Here is a 27622-nt window from a genome sequence, read left to right as displayed (position 1 = left end):
AAAATAACTTTAAATAGCACATCAAATCATTATGAAGTGTCTTGATTTAAAGTTATATTCCCTTGATGATGATTAGTTGTTTCTCTCATCATGAGCAACGCGGAGCGTCGACGGCCGATGTTGCCGGTTGCCGCACGGAGGAGTTGCTGCATAGCGGTCGATGGTCGGTCGGAGGTCAGGCGATGCTGTCGGACGACGAACTACCGATTCTGGTATTTTCCACTAAAAAATTGCTTCAAGCGACTTCGAGCCATGACGTAAGTATGAAGGAAAAAAAAGCAATTTGTCGTCAGAAAATTCTGTTTTTAGTGAAGGTTAAGCGGCTAACATCCGCTCCGCCCGTGAACCTAAAGCACATTTCTGTGAATATATTTTGCTTTAACGTGTCAATGACAAGGACTAAACATGCGATACGTAAAATTAGACACTAAATAATCACATAGATCCGTTATCGAGGGCGAAAATTCTGGAAAGATATCTGGGAATTCGATCTCCAGCACATAGCCGGGTCCATGCAATATGTTGACATGTCCGTTATAAATGAATGCACGATTTAATTTTTATACCCGATGTGATTAATACACACTTAGAACGATACGCGGACGATCATGTTTTGCGTTAATATTGTAATTATCGATATGAGCTGAAAAAGCGCATCGTTTGAGCTGAAATCTGGAAATAGACGGAGCCCAGGCGTCCCTTTTTTCTGCTGTATTGTTGATTTACTGGAATTTAAAAGCCTCAACGGAAGCTGAAATTATGCTTATAGTAATTATTTAAAAAAATGAAATGTGAATACCATGTAGCACAAACGGCTTTAGCAGCAGAATTAGCCGCAATCAACGATAATATTATCGCGATGATTCGTCATTAAATGTCAAATTGTGTGTGTGTGTGTGTGTGTGTGTGTTTTTTTTTTTTTTTTTTTTTTTATGTCCCTCAGTTTGTTAGTAGCTAAGGATAAATCTGGTTCGGACTCGTCACCGAATCTGTTTTGAAGTTGTTTTATTGGTGTTATTTTGATGTTTGGGGCCAAAAACAACGCGTGACCACACTACGAAATTTGTTATTTTTTAGCAACTTTTCTCAGGTGCATCATTAACTTTGATTCATGAGGATACCAGTTTTTTGTTTTTGTTTTTTCTTTCTGTCTTTGACTGATTGAACAAAACATTTGCTGACTATTTGTATTTTTAGTTATTTTCTGGTGTTTTGTTTCAGGTTTTGGGGGCTTGATGCACAATGAAAGTTTAACTAAATTTCTGTGCAAACAAGAAACCCGACAGATTATTCATGGGGATTAAAAATACTCAATGTTTGTCCGTCAAAATAGGAGGTGAAGTGTCTAAACGACAGCAGTTTGGTGACTGTCGGCTCCTTTTTCACGTCACCAGAGGTCATACGTTTATTCGCCTCTGGAGAGCAAAAGTCTGCAGAAAACCAGTTTTCAACATCTAGTATTAATGTTGAAACCACTGGTAAGTGCCTCTCTCTATTTACAGCCCAAAATTTCTTGGATTACTTAGACAAGAAAATAGTTATTAGGTTAAAGATAGCATGCCTGTTTGTCTACTACACCCTGTTACAGGGCTGTGAAATGGAAATTGTGAAATCCGAGGAAAATTTGCTGGGGTTTAGGGTCCTCTGGGACCCAAAAACCAAATTAATTTTGTATCAAATGATACCTTTTCAGCATCTCCTGGAAGAAAGATATCGCAAAAGAAGTGCATATTTAAATGATCCTAGATTCAAGCTTTCATTTGAACCATCTATGATAATGTTGAAATAACAGAATATGACATGGAAGTAGGACCTGGAATGATTTTACTTTTACCAAATTCTGCATTAACTCAGAACAATTAAACTACAACAGATTTATGAAGACTGAAAAGATTAAACTAGAGCCCGGCCAATATAAGCCCCTTTCAAAGTACTCACTATCAGCTGAAATTTTGCCGATAGAACGCTGATAATTTCTCATAAACAGAACAGTTGCTGAAATAATGTTTGTGTCTGCAATGTAAAATGTCCTTGCACCGTTTGTCCAGTAGATAGAGCGCTGACTCATTCAACTGAGAGCTGCTTACACCCCTGCTTAAATGTGTTCATCACCGGCCCCCGTAGTTCGTCGTCACACTGCACTGATCGGCTGACAAAAGCATACAAGTAAGTTTATAAGGATCTATATCCTTATCCTGAACCTATATCTAAGTTGCAGCAACAAGAGGTACAAGATCAAATGTTTTTCACAACTTTTTAAGGATATGTATTTGCTAATTTCACAAAGGTTTAATTCTTGATTGCATCTTTTTGAGCTTGAAAATTCTTCTCTGTTATAAAGTTAATCAATATGAGGATAAAGCTTCAGCTTTTAGCTCATACCTTTTTTGTTAAGGGTCCAAAAAAGAACATTTTATTCATTAAAAAAAAAAAATATATATATATATATATCAGCCGATTTATCGATTATCTGCATTTTTTTTCATCCAAATATCGGCATCGGCCTCAAAAAATCCATATCGGTCTGGCTTTAGATTAAACGCATTTCACAAACCACAGCTAAAGCTTGTGGAATATTTTGAAAATCATGGTAAAGTAACATACCTTATAGTAAAAAAGTCACTTATAGCCTTGTGTAAATTCCTGTAAATCCATTCAAAACCACAGTGTCTTTTATTTCCAATGAAAGTCTACATTAACTTAAAAAAGTCACCTAATCTTGTCTGAAATCCTGTTTGAATAGCAAGTTTATTTTCCAGAAACAAAAAATTCTTACCGTGCTTCTTGCGGGCACAAAATGCAGTGAGCTTTTCACCGTTTCTTTTTTTTTCCAATCTTTTTATTGATTTTATTATTTTCAACATTAACAGAAATAAACAACATAACAGTATCATCATATAATAACTTGTTCAAGTATTTCTCTTTACATTCATAACTGTATACCCGAAAAAAAAAATAATAATAATAAAACAAAAACACCTCCCCCCTGAAAAGAAAAAAAGTCATGTACATATAAAGAACACTATACCTGCACTAGGTTAACATATCCAAAAAATAAAAAAAAAACAGGAGGACGCTGGTCACACTTGTTAAAATGATCCATAAAGGGTTCCCATGTTGAGTGGAACAGCTTGACATTGTCTCTCAGTGAATATCTGATTTTTTCCAATTGTAAATGGTGCATAACATCTCTCAATAGGGCTGGATGGGTCGGAGGAGCTTTGCTTTTCCAATTCAACAGTATAAGACGTCTCGCCAACAATGTCACAAAACTCAAAACATGCATTTCTTTTTTACTTAAATCCTTACACGTAGATACACCAAACAATGCCATTATTGGATCTGGGGGGAGTTTCTTCTTAAAAATTTCAGACAGTGTTTCAAATATTTTAACCCAATAAGTGCCGATATTAATGCATGTCCAGAACATATGTGACAATGAAGCGGGAGCCTGGCCACAATGATCACATGTGGGATTTACTCCTGAAAACATTTTAGACATCTTCAATTTGGACAGGTGTAATCTGTGCAATATTTTAAATTGTATTAGTCCATGTCTGCAGCAGGTTGAGGAGGAATGAACCCGTTCCTGCGCTGTAGTCCACTGTTCCTCAGTCATGTTAACACCTAGTTTACTGCACCAGGCATCTTTCAGGTGATCCAATGTGGCTATACAGTCTAATTGTGAAAGTTTGTTGTAAATCCTGGAAATAGCCCCTTTCCTTAGTGGGTTTGTCAGGAACAAATCATCTGAAGCAGTACTCTGCGGTGCATTGGGAAAGGATGGAAATATTTATCTGACAAAGTCATGTACTTGTAAGTACTTGAAAAAATCTTTGCTGTCTATATTAAACTTTTTCTGGAGTTGTTGAAATGTGGGAAAGACATTATCAATAAATCTATCTTTAAGTGTATGCACGCCTTTGAATTTCCATTGTTGAAATGACAACCCTGAAAACAAAATAAGAGCTTGATTATGGACCAATGGCGTTAAAATTGAACATTGATCCCAATGAAAATGCCTTCTAATTTGAGACCAAATCTTAAGAGAATTAAATACCACAGGGTTTTTGCATTTATATTTACCAAGTTCAAGGTTTGAATAAACTAAAGACCTCAGTCCATTAGGAGAAAAAATTTGACTTTCCATCCGTTCCCAAACAGGTGTATGAGCTCCACCCCAGAATGACATGCAACATATGTTACAAGACCAATAAAACAAAAAAATGAAAACAGGGCAGTCCCATTCCTCCCATAGGTTTAGGTCTTTGTAAGAATGTTTTTTTTTTTTTAATTCTGGGTGTCTTTTTGTTCCAGATAAACTGAGAAATTAAAGAGTCAAGTTTCTTGAAAAATGCTTTTGTTAATAAAATGGGAATGCATTGAAACAGAAATAAAAATTGGGGTAAAGTGAACATCCTGACTATATTTATTCTTCCGGCAAGCGAGATAGGTAACTTAGACCACTTTGTAAAGTTTTCTTCTGTTTGTTGAAATAAATTAGTAAAGTTATGTTTGAAGAGGCCAGAAAACTCTTGAGTCACATTTATTCCCAGATATCTAAACCTATTCGAAATGGTGAAAGGAAATGAGGCAAAAATGCTTTTGTTTTGTTTCGCTATGGAGTTAATTGGAAAAAGTATGCTCTTTGATAAGTTAACTTTATATCCTGAAACTTTTCCGAAGTCCATTAACATATTCCTAATTTTCGTCAATGATTTTGTAGGATCTGTGATATATAGTAGCAGATCGTCTGCGTAAAGAGATACTTTATGCTCCGTACCACCTCTTAATATGCCTTTATAGTCCTTTGCAGAGCGTAATGAAATGGCTAAAGGTTCTATAGCAAGAGTGAATAATAGAGGGGACAAAGGACATCCTTGTCTCGTGGAGCGATGGAGAGAAAAGGGACTAGAGTTTATCGTGTTTGTCTGTACTGTGGCCCGAGGCATAGCATAAAGCAGCCTGATAGAGATATATAATTAGAGCCGAGTCCAAACCTCGACAGGGTTGAGAATAGATAATCCCACTCGACCCTGTCGAAGGCCCTCTCAGCATCCAGCGAAAGTAAAATTTCAGATTGATCATTTGTATCGTACGTGTAAATAATATTAAATAACCTCCTAATATTAAAAAACAATTGCCTGTCTTTCACAAATCCCATTTGGTCCTGGGATACAATTGTTGGTAGAACTGACTCTAATCTCCCTGCTAGTATTTTATTATCTACATTTAATAGGCTAATGGGTCTGTAAGAGCCTGGTTCGAGAGGATCTTTACCAGGCTTTTGGATCAGAGAAATAGTAGCCTCATACATAGTTGAAGGCAAACATCCTTTACTTTGTGCCTCGTTGTATACATCCAAAAGAAGGGGTGAAATCTGTTCCCACGAAGGCTTCATAAAATTCTGCGCTATACCGTCTGGACCAGGACCTTTTAAACATTGCATATTTTGAATAGCCCGTTTTATTTCCTCTAATGTTATTTTTTTGTTCCAATTGCATTCTATGTTCGGAAGATGATATAGATGGGATTTGAAGACCTTCAAAAAATTTCTCAATTAATATTGGATCATTTTTAGATTCTGAAGAATAAAGTTTTGTATAATATTCAAGAAATGTTTTATTAATCTGCTTCGGGTCATTAGTTGTCTGCCCTGTACTCATTTTTATTTCTGTTATTAACCGCGAGGCTGCAACTTTTTTAATTTGCCGTGCTAACAGTCTACCTGTCTTTTCTCCATGCTCATAATACTTGTGTCTAAGCTGCGTCAGCAGTTTAGTTGTGTCATTCGTGTAAAGTAAGTTAAGCTCTGTTTGCAATGAAACCTTTTTTTTTGTAAAGTTCCGTAGAAGGTGAAACTGAGTATTTCCTATCTATCTCTAACAGTTCTTCAGCAATTTTTGATTCCCTTTCCCTTCGTTGTTTATTCCTTTGGCTGCTCAATGAGATAATCTGGCCTCTCAAATATGCCTTTAGTGTATCCCATAATATGGATCGTGTGACCTCTGGTGTATCGTTTATTGAAATAAATATTTCAATCTGATTCTTTATTTCCTCAATTAACCGGTTATCTGACAGCATGCTATTATTAAATTGCCATTTCCGTGCGGTTGATCCATATCCAGTTGCTAACTGCAGAAATACTGGACTATGATCAGCCAATACTATTTGCTTGTAATCACAACTTTGAATCTGTGTCAGATACTTGTAGTCTAGCAAGAAGAAATCAATTCTGGAATACGAGCAATGAGCAGGAGAAAAATAAGAAAATGGCTTTATCTTTGGAGACAAAACCCTAAATGGATCAACTAGCTTATATGAATTGATAAATGCATGCATAGCTTTTGCGGATTTAGACATAATCACTGATCTCTGAGATGATCTGTCAAGATCGGGATCTAAGACAAGATTAAAATCTCCGCCAATTATTAATTGATGGGAATCCATATTAGGCAAAGCCGATATAAATGATCTGATAAAACTTTCATCGTCTACATTAGGAGCATAAATGTTCACAAGTGTAACTGGATTGTTATAAAGTTGTCCTGAAACCATAATGTACCGACCTCGGGAATCAGATGTTACTTTTGATGCTTTAAAGGGGATGCCTTTTCTGATAACAATGGCTGTGCCTCTGCTTTTTGCAGTAAAGTCTGAATGAAATATCTGCTCTATCCATCTAACCTGCAACCTCTGATGATCTTGATTTGTCAAGTGGGTTTCTTGTAGAAATCCTGTGTCCGTTCCCAACTTTTTAAGATGTGCTATAATATTGCCCCATTTAACAGCTCCATTAAGACCTTTACAATTCCATGAAACCAGATTTATCAGATTATAAGATTTACCATTTTTATCAATGTCACTAACCATACTCTTCTTGTTGGTAAAGATTCACAGCCCAATCATTCATTATTTCAACAGGTCCCCAGAAATAATTACTCATTACCATAGTGCAGGTAGAAACATGAACAAAAACTCCACTGAGCTTGTCCCTGTTCTCTCTCTGTTCCTACCTAAACAAAAAATCCCTATGGAACTTGGGCAAAGGAACACAAAACCAAACCCCCCAAAAAACAAAATAGTCTAGTTTGGATTCAGAGAGATATATGAACATCTGACTTACCACTAAGCCCCTACACAATTATGTCAAGTATATCCAGACCCCTTATTCAGTATAGACTGGCAAACACACAACTAACTTTTAACTGAGGACCCAAAGTTGTCCCCTATTATCCCTAGTATGCGCCTATATACATATAACCTCACACACACAAAATAATAATAATGATAATAATGATAAGTACAGCCTATATGACAGTTTAGTAACATTAGAATCTTCACATATAAATACACAGGTAATCAATTACCAATTCCAAAAAAAAATTATCAAACCTTTTACTCAATACAAGTAGTAACAAACTTTTTTTTCTCCTTTCCTTTTTTCTTTTTTTTCCCTTTTCTTCTTCCTTTCACTTCCCCTTCCTTCCTTCTTCCCTCCCCTTTTTTTTTTTTACAAAATAACTTAGTAGACTAATTTACCTGGTTAATGGTTTATCAGTTCAGGCTGTGAGTTTGACCTTCCAGTAATGTCTAATGTAATCTGTTATATCCGCGCTGTTTAGTTCGATCCGTCCCCTCGCGCATTTAACACTCCGTCCTCAGATGCGGCCGCTCCCCCTGTTGCGCCCTCCGACGTCCTCAGCTTGATGTTTTGAATAAACTTCTCCGCTGCCTCAGGGTTGGTAAATGTGTGTCTGGAGCCATTCACTGTTACCACAAGTTTGGCGGGAAAATACAAGCTGTACGTAACTCCAGCGTTGCGGAGCTTCGACTTCACCTGATTAAATGCTGCTCGCTGCCGTCCGACTTCGGGACTCATGTCAGGGAAAATATAAATGGGAGAGCCCCCATAATGTAAGCTGCTCCTGGACAGTCTTAGAATTTTTTCTTTATCCTTGTAGTAGTGCAGTCGGACAATGATGGCCCTCGGACCCTCCCCACTCCGTGGTTTGGGAATCAGGCTTCTGTGAGCTCGGTCAATAACAATGGGGGAATCCAAGTTGTCCTCCCCAAGGACCTCCGCCAAAAATTTGGCAACAAAGTCAGTGGGGTTGCCAGCCTCGGCGCCCTCCGCAATTCCAATAATGCGGATGTTCTGTCTGTGTCTTCTGTTTTCTAAGTCCAAACATTTTTCCTGTAACTTCTTATGGTCCGTCACCAGTAGTGTGTATGATTTCTCCAGTGCTGTCAGTCTATCAGACGTATCACACAGGGACTTCTCCATTTCCTTCTGTGTATTTGCTGCCTCCTCCTGTAGTGTAAACAGCTTCTCAACTTTGGCCATTAGTTGGCCTCTACTGGTGGTTGGCTCTCACTGCGGTATTGTATCACTTCCTGTTCCGGAGCACAGCGGTGTTTTGCTGTATCTGTTAGCTGTTTAATCTGCGCAGTTAGATTGATCTAGATAACTAGATAATGATTTGTTTCACAGTGTAATGATCACGTGCCTTAACTAAAGCACTCCCTCTGCTGAATCATCTCTAAATTATTTACACATTATTCACTTTGTGTGTTTTTAGGAATCCGCTAGCTTAGCGCAGCTACTAGCTCTTAGCCGGTTTAGCATGGCGGCTTCTCCTGTCTCTCCCGCACTTTTCTGCGCTGGGTGTGAAATGTTTAGTTATTCCTCGGTCTCCTTTAGCAGTAATGGTACTTGTAATAAGTGTAGCTTATTCGTATCTTTGGAGGCCAGGCTGGGCGAATTGGAGACTCGGCTCCACACCTTGGAAAATCCTACAGCTAGCCAGGCCCCTGTAGTCGGTGCGGACCAAGGTAGCTTAGCCGCCGTTAGTTCCCCTCCGGCAGATCCCGAGCAGCCGGGAAATTAGGCCGACTGGGTGACTGTGAGGAGGAAGCGTAGTTCTGAACAGAAGCCCCGTGTACACCGCCAACCCGTTCACATTTCTAACCGTTTTTCTCCACTCGGCGATACACCTGCCGAGGAACAAACTCTGGTTATTGGCAACTCTGTTTAGAGAAATGTGAAATTAGCGATGCCAGCAACCATAGTCAATTGTCTTCCGGGGGCCAGAGCAGGCGACATTGAAGGAAATTTGAAACTGCTGGCTAAGGCTAAGCGTAAATTTGGTAAGATTGTAATTCACGTCGGCAGTAATGACACCCGGTTACGCCAATCAGAGGTCACTAAAATTAACATTGAATCGGTGTGTAACTTTGCAAAAACAATGTCGGACTCTGTAGTTTTCTTTGGGCCCCTCCCCAGTCGGACCGGGAGTGACATGTTTAGCCGCATGTTCTCCTTGAATTGCTGGCTGTCTGAGTGGTGTCCAAAAAATGAGGTGGGCTTCATAGATAATTGGCAAAGCTTCTGGGGAAAACCTGGTCTTGTTAGGAGAGACGGCATCCATCCCACTTTGGATGGAGCAGCTCTCATTTCTAGAAATCTGGCCAATTTTCTTAAATCCTCCAAACCGTGACTATCCAGGGTTGGGACCAGGAAGCAGAGTTGTAGTCTTACACACCTCTCTGCAGCTTCTCTCCCCCTGCCATCCCCTCATTACCCCATCCCCGTAGAGACGGTGCCTGCTCCCAGACTACCAATAACCAGCAAAAATCTATTTAAGCATAAAAATTCAAAAAGAAAAAATAATATAGCACCTTCAACTGCACCACAGACTAAAACAGTTAAATGTGGTCTATTAAACATTAGGTCTCTCTCTTCTAAGTCCCTGTTAGTAAATGATATAATAATTGATCAACATATTGATTTATTCTGCCTTACAGAAACCTGGTTACAGCAGGATGAATATGTTAGTTTAAATGAGTCAACACCCCCGAGTCACACTAACTGTCAGAACGCTCGTAGCACGGTCCGAGGCGGAGGATTAGCAGCAATCTTCCATTCCAGCTTATTAATTAATCAAAAACCCAGACAGAGCTTTAATTCATTTGAAAGCTTGACTCTTAGTCTTGTCCATCCAAATTGGAAGTCCCAAAAACCAGTTTTATTTGTTATCTATCGTCCACCTGGTCGTTACTGTGAGTTTCTCTGTGAATTTTCAGACCTTTTGTCTGACTTAGTGCTTAGCTCAGATAAGATAATTATAGTGGGCGATTTTAACATCCACACAGATGCTGAGAATGACAGCCTCAACACTGCATTTAATCTATTGTTAGACTCGATTGGCTTTGCTCAAAATGTAAATGAGTCCACCCGCCACTTTAATCATACCTTAGATCTTGTTCTGACTTATGGTATGGAAATTGAAGACTTAACAGTATTCCCTGAAAACTCCCTTCTGTCTGATCATTTCTTAATAACATTTACATTTACTCTGATGGACTACCCAGCAGTGGGGAATAAGTTTCATTACAGTAGAAGTCTTTCAGAAAGCGCTGTAACTAGGTTTAAGGATATGATTCCTTCTTTATGTGCTCATATACCAACACAGGGCAGAGTAGCTACCTAAACTCTGTGAGTGAGATAGATTATCTCGTCAATAGTTTTATATCCTCTTTGAGGACAACTTTGGATGCTGTAGCTCCTCTGAAAAAGAGAACCTTAAATCAGAAGTGCCTGACTCCGTGGTATAACTCACAAACTCGCAGCTTAAAGCAGATAACTCGTAAGTTGGAGAGGAAATGGCGTCTCACTAATTTAGAAGATCTTCACTAAGCCTGGAAAAAGAGTCTGTTGCTCTATAAAAAAGCCCTCCGTAAAGCTAGGACATCTTACTACTCATCACTAATTGAAGAAAATAAGAACAATCCCAGGTTTCTTTTCAGCACTGTAGCCAGGCTGACAAAGAGTCAGAGCTCTATTGAGCCGAGTATTCCTTTAACTTTAACTAGTAATGACTTCATGACTTTCTTTGCTAATAAAATTTTAACTATTAGAGAAAAAATTACTCATAACCATCCCAAAGACATATCGTTCTCTTTGGCTGCTTTCAGTGATGCCGGTATTTGGTTAGACTCTTTCTCTCTGATTGTTCTGTCTGAGTTATTTTCATTAGTTACTTCCTACAAACCATCAACATGTCTATTAGACCCCATTCCTACCAGGCTGCTCAAGGAAGCCCTACCATTAATTAATGCTTCGGTCTTAAATATGATCAATCTATCTTTATTAGTTGGCTATGTATCACAGGCTTTTAAGGTGCCAGTAATTAAACCATTACTTAAAAAGCCATCACTTGACCCAGCTCTCTTAGCTAATTATAGGCCAATCTCCAACCTTCCTTTTCTCTCAAAAATTCTTGAAAGGGTAGTTGTAAAACTGCTAACTGATCATCTGCAGAGGAATGGTCCATTTGAAGAGTTTCAGTCAGGTTTTAGAATTCATCATAGTACAGAAACAGCATTAGTGAAGGTTACAAATGATCTTCTTAAGGCCTCAGACAGTGGACTCATCTCTGTACTTGTTCTGTTAGACCTCAGTGCTGCTTTTGATACTGTTGACCATAAAATTTTATTACAGAGATTAGAGCATGCCATAGGTATTAAAGGCACTGCACTGCAGTGGTTTGAATCATATTTATCTAATAGATTACAATTTGTTCATGTAAATGGGGAATCTTCTTCACAGACTAAGGTTAATTATGGAGTTCCACAAGGTTCTGTGCTAGGACCAATTTTATTCACTTTATACATGCTTCCCTTAGGCAGTATTATTAGACAGCATTGCTTAAATTTTCATTGTTACGCAGATGATACCCAGCTTTATCTATCCATGAAGCCAGAGGACACACACCAATTAGCTAAACTGCAGGATTGTCTTACAGACATAAGGACATGGATGACCTCTAATTTCCTACTTTTAAACTCAGATAAAACTGAAGTTATTGTACTTGGCCCCACAAATCTTAGAAACATGGTGTCTAACCAGATCCTTACTCTGGATGGCATTACCCTGACCTCTAGTAATACTGTGAGAAATCTTTGAGTCATTTTTGATCAGGATATGTCATTCAATGTGCATATTAAACAAATATGTAGGACTGCTTTTTTGCATTTGCACAATATCTTGGCTTCTCTTCATTGGCTTCCTGTTAATTCTAGAATAGAATTTAAAATTCTTCTTCTTACTTATAAGGTTTTGAATAATCAGGTCCCATCTTATCTTTGTGGACCTCATAGTACCATATCACCCCGATAGAGCGCTTCGCTCTCAGACTGCAGGTTTACTTGTAGTTCCTAGGGTTTTTAAGAGTAGAATGGGAGGCAGAGCCTTCAGCTTTCAGGCTCCTCTCCTGTGGAACCAGCTCCCAATTCAGATCAGGGAGACAGACACCCTCTCTACTTTTAAGATTAGGCTTAAAACTTTCCTTTTTGCTAAAGCTTATAGTTAGGGCTGGATCAGGTGACCCTGAACCATCCCTTAGTTATGCCGCTATAGACTTAGACTGCTGGGGGGGTTCCCATGATGCACTGAGTGTTTCTTTCTCTTTTTGCTCTGTATGCACCACTCTGCATTTAATCATTAGTGATTGATCTCTGCTCCCCTCCACAGCATGTCTTTTTCCTGATTCTCTCCCTCAGCCCCAACCAGTCCCAGCAGAAGACTGCCCCTCCCTGAGCCTGGTTCTGCTGGAGGTTTCTTCCTGTTAAAAGGGAGTTTTTCCCTCCCACTGTCGCCAAGTGCTTGCTCACGGGGTCGTTTTGACCGTTGGGGTTTTTCTGTAATTATTGTATGGCTTTGCCTTTTGCAATATAAAGCGCCTTGGGGCAACTGTTTGTTGTGATTTGGCGCTATATAAATAAAATTGATTTGATTTGATTAGTTCGTCTTGGGTAGCTTTGATATCCGCTTTAGCTTCTTCCCGCAGAGAGGAGAAGTCCCTGTGAATGTCCCGATGCATACTATCGATCTTGGATTTAACACCGTCCAAACTATCCTCGTGCTCTTTTAATCCCGCACGGAGTTCCGCGCGTAATATTCCCACGGAGATGGGGGCATCCTCTCCGGTCTCCGCACTAGTGTTAGCCTTAGCTGCTTCGTTTCGCTCTTTTGTCAGGGGATCAATATCTATGGTCTTCTGCGTGTATTTTTTTCCTTTTTTGACTTCCATTTTGGCTTAGGTACTGGTTTTATGTTATTTATCGAAGATACTTGGGTCTTGAAATGCGAAATAATTAAACTATATACGGAGCTGGACGCTTACACTACTTCACTCCATGACACCGGAAGCGGAAGTCTCACCATTTCTTTTCTGCGTTCATTACGACAAACTTTAAATTGAAGCCAGCGTCAATGCCACAGATTCTTGTCCTTATTAAACTTTTGGAAAAGGCTATATGCCCAACTGTTGGCCAGATAAGTCATACATTGAACATTACATGCACAGTCGTTGGGCAGATAAATATGTCTTCTTATTCGCCCAACTGTGATCGTGTATTTGACACGTTTTGTGCATCTAAACTACGTTTTTACACCACTATTTAAGGCTCTATTGTGCCGTATGGTTGACACATTTAACGGCGTCGTCTTTAATTTACTGCGAAAACACCGCAATGGATGATGAAAACAGACAAACTTCATAAGCATTTTGAATGGAAGCTTGTTAACGACGAGGAAACAGTTTGTGAACAAAATGCTGCTTGTTGGCTGTAAGATGGCGTTAGTATGACACTGTTCTCTGGGTGTGATGAGCCAAACAGAACCGCTTTAGATCACAGCTCCTCTGAGGGGTGCAAAGTGCGAACCCTCCCACAGCCGGCGAGAAAATATCCGCCTTTTTTCCTTTTTTCCCCCCTGCGTTGAAACCGGAAGTGAGCTTACAAGCGCGCTCATTGGTTGGTTGTGATTGGTCGTATATGCTCACGAATTTACTTTATTGACCCAACGGTTGGGTGTATAGCCACTCCGTAAACTTTTTCAAGCCCTGTTTCTCATCATTTTCCCTCTCTCTGATGTTGCTCTGTGACACAGACATGCCGCAAAATTCTTCTTTTAAAGGGGATAGAGAATCAAAATCATATTTTTCATGTTTTTGGTGTTAGTTCAGAGTCTCCCCGCTGTGGAGAAAACACATGAAGTGCCAGCAAGTTTCAGAACCTCTGTTTCAAGTATTTCTCCTTTTTTGAATTGCCCCTAGAAAACAGGCCAATCTGTTTTTGAGAGAAAACTTGCGTCACTTTTTCACCAATAGCCCCCCCCCCCCACACACACACACACCCACACCCACCCCCTTTCACACACGCCCCTTCAAAATTAATTATTCATAAGGTTGTGCCCACCCATTCGTAACACTCGAAGAGAAGCAATGGCGAGCTACAGGTGTGCTTTCCCAGGCTGTTTTAGCGGACTACGATCTTCCCACGGAAAGTAATGTACGCGATCACTGGCTTTGCGATCACTGACTATTTCTTTGCTCTGCGCATTTCACGGAGGACTGTTTCACAAACCTTGCACGATTTCGAGCTGGCTTCAGTCAGCATTTAATACTCAGTAGAGGGTCAGTTCTGACTCTGCGACAGAATCAACCCCAGCAATCAGTACAGCCTGTGAGTATCACATTTTCTTTTGTTTTAAATTTATGTTGCGCCATATTCCTGTTGTAAGAATTGCATGTTAGAATGGCACGTTAGCTCTGGTTTGTTCCTCTAAAGCAGGGGTAGGCAACCTGTTCCAGAAAGAGCCATGAAGGTGCAGGTTTTCTTTGCAGCCACTGACTCCACCAGGTCCCTTACCAAAAAATAGTACTTATAAGTGTATAAAAAGTAAACTAGAAGTATACTTGAAACATACTTGCATATACTACTTTTTGGTAAGGGGTGATTTTACTGATTAATATCACTTTGAGCAGATGGAATCAGTTAATCAGTGAAATCACCTGGTGGAGTCAGTGGCTGCAAAGAAAACCTGCACCCTCATGGCTCTTTCTGGAACAGGTTGTCTACCCCTGCTCTAAAGGGAATGAGCTAACCCCTTAGCAGGTAGGGATGTGTATCGAGAACCTGTTCCTTTCGGGTATCGTTAAGAAATGACTCGATCCACCGACATCAATAAGCTTTGTGCTTAACGATTATGTTATCGGTCCTTCAGAGTGGCTGTTGTTTTGGGGGGTGTTTGTCAGGAAAATGATCATTTCTGTATTGATTACAGACCCTGCAGCGGGTCCGTAAACAACTTTTCTGCAGCGCGGCTTTGCTTTGAACCTTGAACCAATCGAAGCAGTGCTTCGCAGATTGAAGCAATGCTTCGATTATTCGTTCTTTCTTTTGCTTAATTTTCTCCTGCTAAAACCCTAAAGAGCATGCGTCTGTGAGTATTATTTACCTTTTCTGTGTTAAACCGACCTGTTATGTTCTTTTGAAACAGTTGATAGATGTATTTTATAACTTAAAAACGGGAGCGATGCTAACGCGTTAGCATGTCTATGGCATTTTCAATGTTAAAAGTTAGCATTGCAGCTGTCATCACGTTCGGGTGTATTTGTTTTCAAATTGTAATATTTCTTAAATTTATTTTTGTTTATATATTAATAATCTAATGATTATTATATACAATTTTAGAGAAAGAGGCAAAAAAAACCTGAATAGAAACACAACAGAAAATATTAAAGCAATGAAAATAAATAAATAATGATTTCTTTTCAGTGAGAGCAAGGGCAGCCAATCAAACAGCAGCAACCGATCAGCACCACCTACTTGCATTTCATAATGAGGTTGCCAAATAAGCTCCAAAACGACGCCATTAAAGGCAAACGAGGCATTCTAAACCCAGCATAGTAACATAGCTGTTTCAGAGAGCCTTTTAGTCACAGAACAAGGATTAATTCCCTATTCAACCTCTCTCTATCACCTTTAAAAATTTGATGGCTCTTAAAGTATGTGATGTCCACATGCTGTGTTTATCTTAAAGAACAGCATCTTGGAGCATCGCGTAGCAACCAACCCGTCCAGCTTTATGATACTGTCATCACAGCCACGCATTGAGAGATGGATTTTTCTCTGCGGACTTCCTTTGATCCGAGGACAGATTTGTATCTGTTATACAGATCAGTGTCCGGACTTATAAAACTTGCACAATGTCATAAAAAGAATGCTTTACGATAGGCATTTGAAAAACTCAGTGACAATCACGATCACAGAGTACAACACTAATAGCCCCCCCCCCATGATGAAATCTACAGAATTCCTCCGATCCGCAGAGTTTTTATGTCCTGATGTTATCGAGGTGGGGACCATCACTGATACATCACCTAGATTTACCAAATTTGATATTATTTCACTGGGCGTGCTGATGAAGCTTGTAACATCTGCTTAACCTGTTTGGTCGACCTGATGCCAACAAAACTGTTTAAGGATCTGTGGCCCACTCTTGTGCCGACTGTGCTGGAAATGACTAATTTGTCACTAACCTCGGGATCTGTTCCTAAATGTTTCAAATCTGCAGCGATTAAACCATTATTTAAGAACTCTAGTCTCCACCCTAGTACATTGAAAACTATAGACCGATATCACATCTATCATTTTGTTTTAAGATTTTTGAAAAAGTGGTGTCACGGTAGCTCGTGGACTATCTTACTGAGAATAATCTCTTTGAGCCACTGCAGTCTGCTTTTAGAAAATATCATTCCACAGAGACGGCTCTCACTAAAGTGGTGAATAGTCTTCTGCTTAGAATGGATTTGGACACCACTACAGTTCTGGTGCTGTTAGATCTCGGTGCTGCATTTGATACCGTGGATCATCATATTCTACTTGATAGGCTGGAGAATCGTTTTAGGATTACTGGAAGTGCCCTTGCGTGGTTGACATCATAACTGACCGGTTGTTCTCATTGTACTTTATACCACACTACCTCTACCCTTGGTACATGAAATACGGGGGTCTGTCTTAGGCCCCCTGCTTTTCTCCCTTTATATAGCAGCCCTCAAGCACATATTGCGTTGTTTTGGAATTACCTTTTATTGCTATGCTGATGATACTCAGTTATACATGCCGATAACTGCTGGTAATCTCATTCACATAAAATCCTCAGAGGATTGCCTTGCATCAGTGAAAAGCTGGATGTCAAACAATTTCTTACTTTAAAATTCAGAAATGATGGTTCTTGGTCCAGTGGGACATCAGCATCAATTTGACCAGCTAACGCTTAACTTATGCTCATGTGTCATACATCACACTGACAAAGTGAGGAACCTTGGTGTAAGTTTTGATCCTACATTGTCCTTTGACCTCCACATTAGAGATATTACTAGGACTGCTTTCTTACACCTGTGAAATATAGCTAAGCTTCGTTCCATCCTATCTATGGCTGATGCTGAGACCCTGATTCATGTGTTTGTCTCATCTAGATTGGACTACTGAAATGTTCTATTTTCTGGTTTACTCCAGTCCAGCATTAGGGCTCTCCAATTGGTTCAAAGTGCTGCTGCCAAAGTTTTGACAGGAAATAGAAAGTTACACCCATTTTGGCATCTCTTCACTGGCTTCCTGTCCTTGTGAGTTCAGATTTTAAGGTTCTTCTACTAGCCTATAAAATCGTTCACGGACTGGCACCTCCCTACCTAGCTGGCCTAATTAAACCCTACGTACCGGCCCTGGCTTTGTATTCTCAAGGTGCAGGACTACTTTGTGTCCCTAGAGTGAATAAGAAGTCTGTGGGTCACAGAGCTTTCTCTTATCGTGCCCCTGTTCTGTGGAATGATCTCCCCGTGGCAATAAAACAGTCAGATTCTGTAGAGGCTTTCAAGTCCAGACTTAAGAAACATTTATTCTCCCTCACGTGTGGCTAGCATATGGGCATAGTATGGTACTGTGCTTCTTATCCCTTTAAATCGTCTTATTAGCAAAGGAACAGGTCTTAACCTCAACTTCATCTGAATTCTGGGTCTGTTAGTGAAGCTTTGTTCTAACTGTTGGTGATCACCTTAGTATTCTCTCTGCTTCCCTGTTGAGTTATTGCTGGTGAACTCATCCCACCCCCCCAGTTGATGACCAGTTGCTTGTGTGGTCATCTCAATAATGGACTTTGTTTTTGATGTTACTCTGTTTCCTGTTTTTTCAGCTCTGTAAAACTTTCTAAATACCTTGTAACTGAGAATGGCCCAAGCAGAGGGCCACCCCTCTGAGTCTGGTCTGCCTGAGGTTTCTTCCTCACATCATCAGAGGGGGTTTTTCTTACCACTGTCACCTGTGTTCTTGCTCTAGGGGTTGGTTAGTTTAGACCTTACTTGTGTGAATCTCCTTGAGGCAGCTTTATGATTTGGTGCCATATAAATTAATTGAATTGTAAATCCTGACATATGATCAGTCATGCAAATCAGGTTCACCCTCTGATTTGACCTATGACCTATGTCCTTGACGTGTCCTGTGTTGTGACCCTCCACTGAGTTTGTCCTTCAAGTTGAGCTGAAATTTGTCTTCGTGTTTTGAAGACATCGCTGTGGACACATGACCGCCCCTGAATCTGTCGTCACTTCACTCACCAGCGTTTCGGGGATTTTAAATGGTAAATGAACTGCATTTATATAGCGCTTTTCCATCTGCATCAGATGCTCAAAGCGCTTTACAAGTATGCCTCACATTCACCCTGATGTCAGGGTGCTGCCATACAAGGCGCTCACTACACACCGGGAGCAATAGGGGATTAAAGACCTTGCCCAAGCGCCCTTAGTGATTTTCCAGTCAGACGGGGATTTGAACCCAGGATCTTCTGGTCTCAAGCCCAACACATTAACCACTAGACCATCACCTCCCCCTACACTTAAGTACAATAATTTTTTTTTTTTTTTTTTTTTTTTTTTTTTTTCCCTGTTTGGTTTTCAGTGAGGCGTTTCCAGAAGCCAACCTAAAGACCAAGTTGCCTTCTTCCATCAAGAGATAGCTGCGCTGCGGGATGGAGGTGGAGTGACGGAGTCTCTCTGCCATCTCAGGTGATGCACCACCAGCAGGAGAAAATGCATGGCGTCGGCGGATACATTTTTCTGGCCCTGATGTGTCTCGACGCCTCTCACGCCGCCGTGGCTGGGAAACACACAGAGAACGGGACGGAGGCAGACGGCGGGTTCGTCCCAGCTGTGTTCACTAAAGTGAGCCAGATAATTGCCCGGGAGGGGAGCTGCGCGCTGATTGACTGCAACATCACCGGAGACCCACCTCCCCGCGTGCAGTGGTTCAACTCCCACGGAGAGCATCTGGACACGGAGACGAGCGGTGAGACCATGTTACCTTAAACCTGTTCTCTGGTTTCTCATCTAAGATTTCTGAGCAATGCTGTTGACCAACGGATAAGACGTCAGAAATGCCGGCGCGTCAGTGACGATGCTTCTGATTGGTTGTTGGTCAGGGCGGCTTCATAGCATCAGTGACGCAATTTTCTTTTTTTGTACTTTAAGCCAGCTGTTGTTTGTTTTTAACTGGCCTCATTCAGACGAGCGGTGTGACGAAACGCCACCGTGGCAGGCAGCGTTTCCAGGAGCTGTTTAAAATATTAAAGGCAAGTAAGAAGACCTACTTTAAAAAAAAAAAAAAAGCCCACACAGCCACGATGGCATTTATGTCACTGAACCACGTGTGACGTAGCCGCCAGTTGGATGAAGACCTTCACATTCAGCTGTCGTGTCTGTTTGCTGTGTATGTGCGCGCAGCGTGTACTGAGTTTTCTGGAACAAACATTGTACAAGTTGCTTCTGTCAAAAAAATGCATCATGAAGAGGGAAAAAAAACATACAAGTCCCACCGGAGTATAAGTCATGTTTACTCCAGAAAAAAACATTTTGTAACAACATGGAGTTAATATTCAGTCACACACCAGTTTAAAGAATATCAGCTAAAACCTTTTACTCATGTGTTTCTTGTTCCCACTGTACTGATTTTGTGTGTTTTGCCTGTTTTTTGACATAAGCTGCAGTAAAACTAGCTATGAAGAGAAAAAATACTGACTTACTCCTCGGATCTGCAGAATTCCACGGATTTCGTCGTGGGGGTGGGGGTGTTGTGATTGTCACTGAGTTTGTAAAATGCCTATCACAAAGCTGTCTTTTTTAATGACATCATGCAAGATTTATAAGTCTGCAGACACTGATTTGTATAACAGATCCAGATGATGCCGGTCAAAACGTGGTTGTCGTAAAGCGGGACTGGCTGGTTGCTATGGTGCTGCAAGATGCTGTTCTTAAGCTAAAAGTAGCATGTGGACGTCACATACTTTGACAGCTGTCATATTTTTAAAAGCATTTTGTGGCATATCTGTGTCACGGAGCGACGTCGGACAGAGATTGAAGATGGCGAGAAAGACGGTGTGAAAAACTCTAAGGAATCGAGAAGCACTGGATTGAATTTAAAGTCGTCTTTACGAACACATCCGAAAGACAAAAGAAACGGGGAAAAAAGCTTCCTGCGTCTTGTGCTATCAAGGATGTTAAGTGCCATACGAATTTTTGTCTCTCTGGAAAATAATCATGCTGTTCAAACAGGATTTCAGACAAGAAGAATCTTGGTGAGTTTGTAATTAATGTAGACTTTTTCCATTGGAAAAAAGACATTGTGGCTTTGAATGGATTTGCAGGAATTCACTTAAGAATATAAGTGAGTTTTTTACTGTAAGGTATGTTAATATTTTATTATTTCAACATTGTCATTGACAGTTCAAATGAAAGGTTAAATCGAGGATCATTTAGCAAATAACCCCATTGTGTCTGATGATTTGTGGATGTTCCCGCTGGTTATACGGTCAAAATTGAGCTTTACTGGTGACACGTTAGCAGAGCTTGTAAAACGCTTATTTACGACCATAATTATTTGCACGGTTTGTTTTTCTGTAGGTAATTCGGTTGGTGAGGCTTACCGTTGAGCGGTCAGGGCATGGAGTAATCCATCAAATGTGAAACAGTAATTCTGTATCAGAAGCCACATCAGTAGTTTTGTATGGTAGCTTAAATTTCGGCATCATCGTCGATACGCGATTTTCTCTTGCTCTCAGCTAACAGCGACATTACTGACATCTCCGTAGCAGCTGATTAACCAATCAGTTTTGTGGAAAAAATGTAATTGGATTAGAATTAAATATACGCTTCTTTTAAGATTTTATTTTTCTTCCAGGAGATGCTGAAAAGGTATCATTAGATACAAAATTGATTTGGTTTCTGGGGCCCCATGGCATGCTAGACCTGCAGATTTTCATCTGATTTCACACTTTTCATTTCACAGCCGATAGTCTGAAAAATTTAGTAATCTGTAGCAATGGTTTGATTCATTTTTTTTTGCACAAGATTAACAACACTAGAGTAACTTTGGGGTGCTGAATCCAAATCTGAGCTCAGATTTCTTCTATCACGTCACATTTTTTTGCAGTCTGCACGGGTTTGACACCACTAATCGTGCATCAGATTCACAAAATGTGAATTTATGGTGCAGAAGAGGTGTGTGAGACTGCAGTTTCAGTGCTTGATACAAGAAATATGTTTTCAGATCTCAAAAGTGTGATGTGATTGTCAAAAACTATCACCAAGATTGGGAAATGGTGCCCCCCAAATTACCCAAAATCTGTTGGGGAAAAAAAAACGCCATGCAAGGAAAAATTATGTTGATCATTGTCATTTAAATCCATTCTGGGCTCAGTAAAAACATTTTGTTAGAATTTGGACAAACAGTAATGTTTGGCTTTGTGACTGTTTAATTGTGTGTGTGTGTGCATGCTAATGTAATGTAGAAAACAATGAATCACACGGTGACTTGGCACATGTGGCTTCCTGACACATCATCATGTCGTCGTTGTGTAGTTTATGGTCGGTTTAATGTTTCTTCCTCGCCTGGTTAGAACTCCACCTCCTGCGTCCCACGTCTTCTCTGTGAGCAGACGTTTTCGGGCGGCTAACCCAACCAGGAGATATGTACAAAATTATTAGCCTAAAGTTTGCTTGATGATCTCTGACTGACACAGGGGTCATTTTATAATATTAATTATAAATTATCTATTTTTTCTATATTGCCACATGTTTGTGTGTTTGAGCGCCGCTTTGAATTTAGGTTTCTTAAACACAGCAGTGTAATGTGTGTCTCTCTCTCCCCCCCCCCCTCGTAGGTGGGAAGTGGTGGCTGCTCGACAACGGCGTCCTCAACATCACCAGCATCCAGTTTGCAGACCGCGGCAAGTACACCTGCATGGCGTCCAACGTGCATGGCAGCTCCAACTGCACAGTGACTCTGCGCGTGGTTTTCACAAACGGCGACATGGGCATCTACTACATGGTGGTGTGCCTGGTGACCTTCACCATCATCATGGCACTGAACGTCACGCGCCTCTGCATGATGAGCAGCCACCTGAAGAAGACCGAAAAAGCCATCAACGAGTTCTTCCGCACTGAAGGTGCCGAAAAGCTGCAGAAAGCTTTTGAGATCGCCAAGCGCATCCCCATCATCACCTCAGCCAAGACGCTGGAGCTTGCCAAGGTGACGCAGTTCAAGACCATGGAGTTTGCACGGTACATTGAGGAGCTGGCACGCAGCATCCCGCTGCCGCCGCTCATCATGAATTGCCGTACCTTCATGGAAGAGATCCTGGAGGTGGTGGGGGTGGACGAGATGAGGCACACCTTTGTGCGGCAAGCGCCTGAGGGACGCCGTGACCCCGCAGGCAGGGTCGCCTCCATTGGTGCCCGGGACGTTTTCACCATCCTGCAGGAGAGGGAACGAGGGCGGGAGAGGGAGCGCAGCGAATCCCCGGCGGCTGATTCCGACAACTCCTCTGTTCAGGACCAGCCGCAGCACATCGCCATCCAGGTGTCGGTCCACCCACCGCTCCCCAACGGAGTTCACTGTGGCTTAGATGCTCTGCCCCAGGCTGACGCCCTGTCCTCCACTCCTCCCCTTACCAAGGAGAAGGCCGAGGCAGCGGATGAGCAGAGCGTGGACGTGGCTGTAAACGAGCCAGCCAATAACAATCCTCCCTGCCAGGTGTTTTACGAGAGCCATGTTTGACGAGCAGGAACGGAAACGCCACTCAGAAAACGCACTCTGGAGACAGAACCCGTGCGCCTCTACTATGCATTACAGCAAAGACTGAATAGGAATCTTTTTTTATTTCATTCATTGTGGGACCACGTGGACTTAGTGGTTCCTTGTTCACGTTTCATCAAACTGATCCTTGGGGGGGGTGTGCCTGAATGTATACAGGAAAATTGTGTTCCTCATGTAAGTAATTAAACAAAGAATTGTACATTTTTGTAGCGCGCACATTATTGATTTTTCTTTTTTTTTATACCACAATGGTTGTCACCCTTTCTAGACCTTAAAGGCTTTTGTTTATTAGCACCCCCCCAAATGACATCCACCCACTGTGACAGTAGGTGGATTCCCCTCCCCAGACAGTAACTGTCTGCTGTTGTTGCATAAAGGTGTTTGGATGCATGCTGGACTGAAAAATATGATTTTGTTAGGTCACTTTTTCATCAATATACAAACTTCTGTGTCAAAGCAGGTAAATGTACTGAAGCTCCGCACGGGAAACGCCTCAAATATGATTTATTATTTTGGTGCTTGGTGTGACATCATTTGAGGTTGAGTTTGGATTATTTGATCATCTGCTGTTTTATTGTGACATTGCATGGTCTTGGACTTGATGGTATGTGCAGGTGTCGCAGGAGGTCAGTGTGGACGCGCATCTGTGAATAAAAAGAACGCTTCTGCTTTCGATGGTGCTGTTCAGACGCTTCTTTCTGTAGTGGAATAAAAGGAAAGTACTGTTTAAAAAAAAAAAAAGCTTTACAACTTTGTTTTATAAATATATACACAAGTGACTGGTCGGTTTAATTTCCAGATGACAAAAACCAGGACCAGCCATAGCTGAGTGTTTTTATTTCATGTTGATGGCTGATATTTCCCACATGACCAGAACTCTCACTAACAGATCCCTGATATGTTCCCACATTCCCCCCCCCCCCCCCCCCCCCCCCCCCCCCCTTTACGTTTGCTCTGTCGTCTCCCACACAGTCACCATTAATTTCGTCGTTGCAGAGCCGGTGCCAGAGTCGCCCTCCAGTTTTTGTTCGTACGCCTTCAGACTGTCCAGTGAGCCGGCTGATGTCATTCCATTGGACCCCGAGGTGATTGGCAGTTATAACTGCTCACTGGACTTGTGATCTGCTGCCTGATGTCCTCGACAAGGACATCAGGCAGCAGATCACTGATGCCGCCTTCATGTACCTGCACCAAACCTGGGCCTCCATCTCCCTGGAGGGTGAGATGCTCACGCTGGCTCCGATGGTGTATTTGGGGAGTATGAAAGTTAAGAGGTGGCCACGAAATTTTACATTGATTAACTGTCAATTTTGTGTGTGTAACCTGCTGCAGGTGTAGTCAGACGGAGGTTCACTGTGGGAACATTGCTGGAGCACAGCTGGCTGCAGGTTGGTTATCTGATGTGCTGAATTATATATTAAAAAGTGTCACTTTAATTTATTACAATTTAAAAAAAAAAAAAAAAAATACTGTGCATTTATTTATTAAAAAACATCTAAAGGTTTTTTCCTCATGCAGGATGTCCAGCTGTGGTGTGACCTCAAGAGTTCGAGCAGCGGATTGGTTGCCGCTATCCGACGATGTTGATGATGAGCGCTGGAGACGCCACAACTGCGGCCTGGACTTCCCTTACAACCTCTCCTGGGACTCCAGCATGGAAGTTAAAGGTCAGTCGTTTCCCTGTGATGCACATGAAATTAGCTGATTTTGTTGTGTAGGAACATAATTGAGCTCCCCCCCCCCTTTTTTTTGGGGGGGGGGGGGGGCGCCTTCTTTCTTACATGTTATCTTTCATGGAGGAGGACAACAATCCTTCACAGAGATGATGGTGGACCTTTAACGGGGAGCCATGCAGGAGGAGCCTGATCCAGATACTAAGGACTCCTTCCAGGTTCAGGTAAAATCAGGACAGACAAGTATGGTATAGACAAATCACAGCTGTTATTGCCTTATGACATCATAAAGGGATAAAAGGTGCTGCTGCTTCTTTCTGTTTGTCTTCTCAGTACTCATCAGATCAGCCCGTGGAGATGAGATGGGCACGGTGTCGAAGATTCAGCGTGTTGACTTGTATGCTGTCCACTGCCACGTGCCTGATCTCCTGCAGGATGCTGACCTGACGGCCAGAATAATGACTCTGAAACATGTTCAAAAATGTCTGCTGGCAACCAATAAAAAAAAAAAAAAAAAAAAAATTACTTTCTCTGTAAATAAAAGTTTGATAACAGGCCTCTGACATTTGAGTGACATTTTTCATCTGGACTCAAACTCTCACTGAAGTGAAACAAACACAAGCAAAACTAAAGTTTGACAAAGAGTCACATGACAACACACCAACCAAAATGACAGACACATGACAAGAAGAAACAAGACAATATGACCACGATATGAGCACAGGACAACACGACATGACAAGATGACACGAGAACACAAGATGACAGGACACATCAAGAACACAAGACATGACATGAGAACACAAGACGTGACGATGACTGAACACGACCTGACAACCCACGACACATCAAGAACAAAAGACAAAATGACGTAACGACATAAGAACATGACATGATGACACAAGATGACATGACAACATGACACATCAAGACAAGATGACACGACACAAGACAACACGTGACAAGATGACTGGACACATCAAGAACATGACATGAGAACACAAGACGTGACAAGATGACTCGATACGACATGACACATGACGACACATTAAGAACAAAAGACAAGATGACATGACGACACATGACAAGATGACAGGACAGAAGACGACGTGGAAAAACTCCCTTTTAACAGGAAGAAACCTGCAGACCCAGGCTCAGGGAGAGAACCAGGAAAAAGACATGCTGTGGAGGGGAGCAGAGATGATTAAATGCAGAGTGGTGCATACAGAGGGAACCGCCCAGCAGTCTAAGTCTATAGAAGCATATACGAGGTCTGTCCATAAAGTATAGGTCCTTTTTATTTTTTTCAAAAACTATATGGATTTCATTCATATGTTTTCATGTCAGACATGCTTGAACCCTCGTTCGCATGCGTGAGTTTTTCCACGCCTGTCGGTGACGTCATTCGCCTGTGAGCTCCTCCTCGGAATTCCTTTGTCTGAGAAGTTGCTGAGAGACTGGCGCTTTGTTTGATCAAAATTTTTTCTAAACCTGTGAGACACATCGCAGTGGAGACGGTTCAAAAAATTAAGCTGGTTTTCAGTGATTAGTGAAAATTTTAACAGCTGGACATGTTCCAACTTGTCCTTAAGGCTTCCAACGGAGGTGTTTTTCCTGTGGCGGAGCGTCGCGGGGAGCCTCCGCACGTCTTTCATAAAAAAAATAATCTCCTTTAATGGATAAAAGCTGAAACCAACTTCTTCTGAAACTTCTCTGTTCTGTTCTCTGTTCTGGATCAATAGAGCCTGAAATGTGGAGGTTTTCAGCTTGAAACAGGCTGACGACGGCGTCTCGCACCGTGGGAAGTCCTTAAAGCGACAGAATCACCTCAAAATCTCTCATCAGCTGTTAAAATTTCACCGAAAACCTGCTTAATTTTTCGAACTGTGTCCACTTCGATGTGTCTCACAGGTTTAGAAAAAATTTTGATCAAACAAAGCGCCAGTCTCTCAGCAACTTCTCAGACAAAGGAATTCCGACGAGGGGCTGGGCGACTCCTCCCACAAGGAGTGCTCACAGGTGAATGACGTCACCGACAGGCGTGGAAAAACTCACGCATGCGCACGAGGGTGCAAGCATGTCTGACGTAAAAACATATGAATGAAATCCATATAGTTTTGAAAAAAATAAAAAGGACCTATACTTTACGGACAGACCTCGTACACGAGAACATGACAAGATGACAACAACGCAGCGACAGCAGTACAGACAGACATACACCAGTACAGACAGGTCTCCATCAGAAGGTACTTGGTGGCGTAAAGGATTAAGAGACCGCTCAGGGCCGCAAAGGAATAGAAAGCGGCTGGTTCGAATCCTGGTGGTTGCGGCTGAGTACCTGGAGCTACCTGTGCGGGGTGTGGGGGTGGGCTCGGGAGGGGAGTGTGCCCCTCCCGAGTTTCCGGAGAGGTGGACGACGGGGGTTATGAAACCAAAAACTACCAACAGCTGACATTTTACTGCAATAAACGAGGAGTTCTTTCTCGCCTTCCCAAGTGAAGATATTTGTCCTTTTTCGACGTTTCAACAACTAAGAACGCCTGCCGTGGAGGAAAAGAAACAACACGTTACTGACATTTCACCACCGTGAACACAAACACGTCATTCAGATGAGTCTGGCACGCACCCTTGTGGAAGTGCAGAGAATGACACCCAGCACTGCGGACGATGATTCTTCTTCACACACACACACACACACACACACACACACACACACACACACACACACACACACACACACACACACACACACACACACACTGTCGGCAAGAAGACCAAGAGACACATTTCTCTGGACTGAGGAACTTTGTTTTTCCATTCTGTGAAGACCACAGCGGAAAATTCTCCTTTGGCTTTAGAGCGAAAAGTCCAGGTTCGATCCCCACCGCCATTCCGGCCGTAAAGGTCCTACGGTCACAATTCTTTCAATAGAATTAATATTGATGAGGCGAAAGATT

At 41.6% G+C, this 27622-nt stretch overlaps 1 protein-coding gene and 1 long non-coding RNA gene across 2 annotated transcripts; both read left to right on the top strand.

Moving 5' to 3' along the window:
- The first annotated feature begins 109 nt into the window (after positions 1-109).
- Positions 110-23769, top strand: mfap3l (microfibril associated protein 3 like). The gene is made up of 3 exons (XM_034164105.1): positions 110-257; positions 18802-19188; positions 22058-23769. The coding sequence occupies exons 2-3, from the start codon at positions 18912-18914 to the stop codon at positions 22951-22953; spliced, it is 1173 nt and encodes a 390-aa protein (XP_034019996.1). The 5' UTR covers positions 110-257; positions 18802-18911; the 3' UTR covers positions 22954-23769.
- A 338-nt stretch (positions 23770-24107) lies between these two features.
- On the top strand, positions 24108-25214 carry LOC117504610. The gene is made up of 4 exons (XR_004558835.1): positions 24108-24211; positions 24325-24380; positions 24511-24889; positions 24999-25214. It is a non-coding gene; the product is annotated as an uncharacterized LOC117504610 (long non-coding RNA).
- Positions 25215-27622: the final 2408 nt, after the last annotated feature.

This window comes from Thalassophryne amazonica, chromosome 23 (assembly GCF_902500255.1).
Source record: "Thalassophryne amazonica chromosome 23, fThaAma1.1, whole genome shotgun sequence".
Classification (NCBI taxonomy): domain Eukaryota; kingdom Metazoa; phylum Chordata; class Actinopteri; order Batrachoidiformes; family Batrachoididae; genus Thalassophryne; species Thalassophryne amazonica.
The sequence above is the reverse complement of the archived record's forward strand: the minus strand, read 5'-3'. Positions and strand labels throughout refer to the sequence as shown.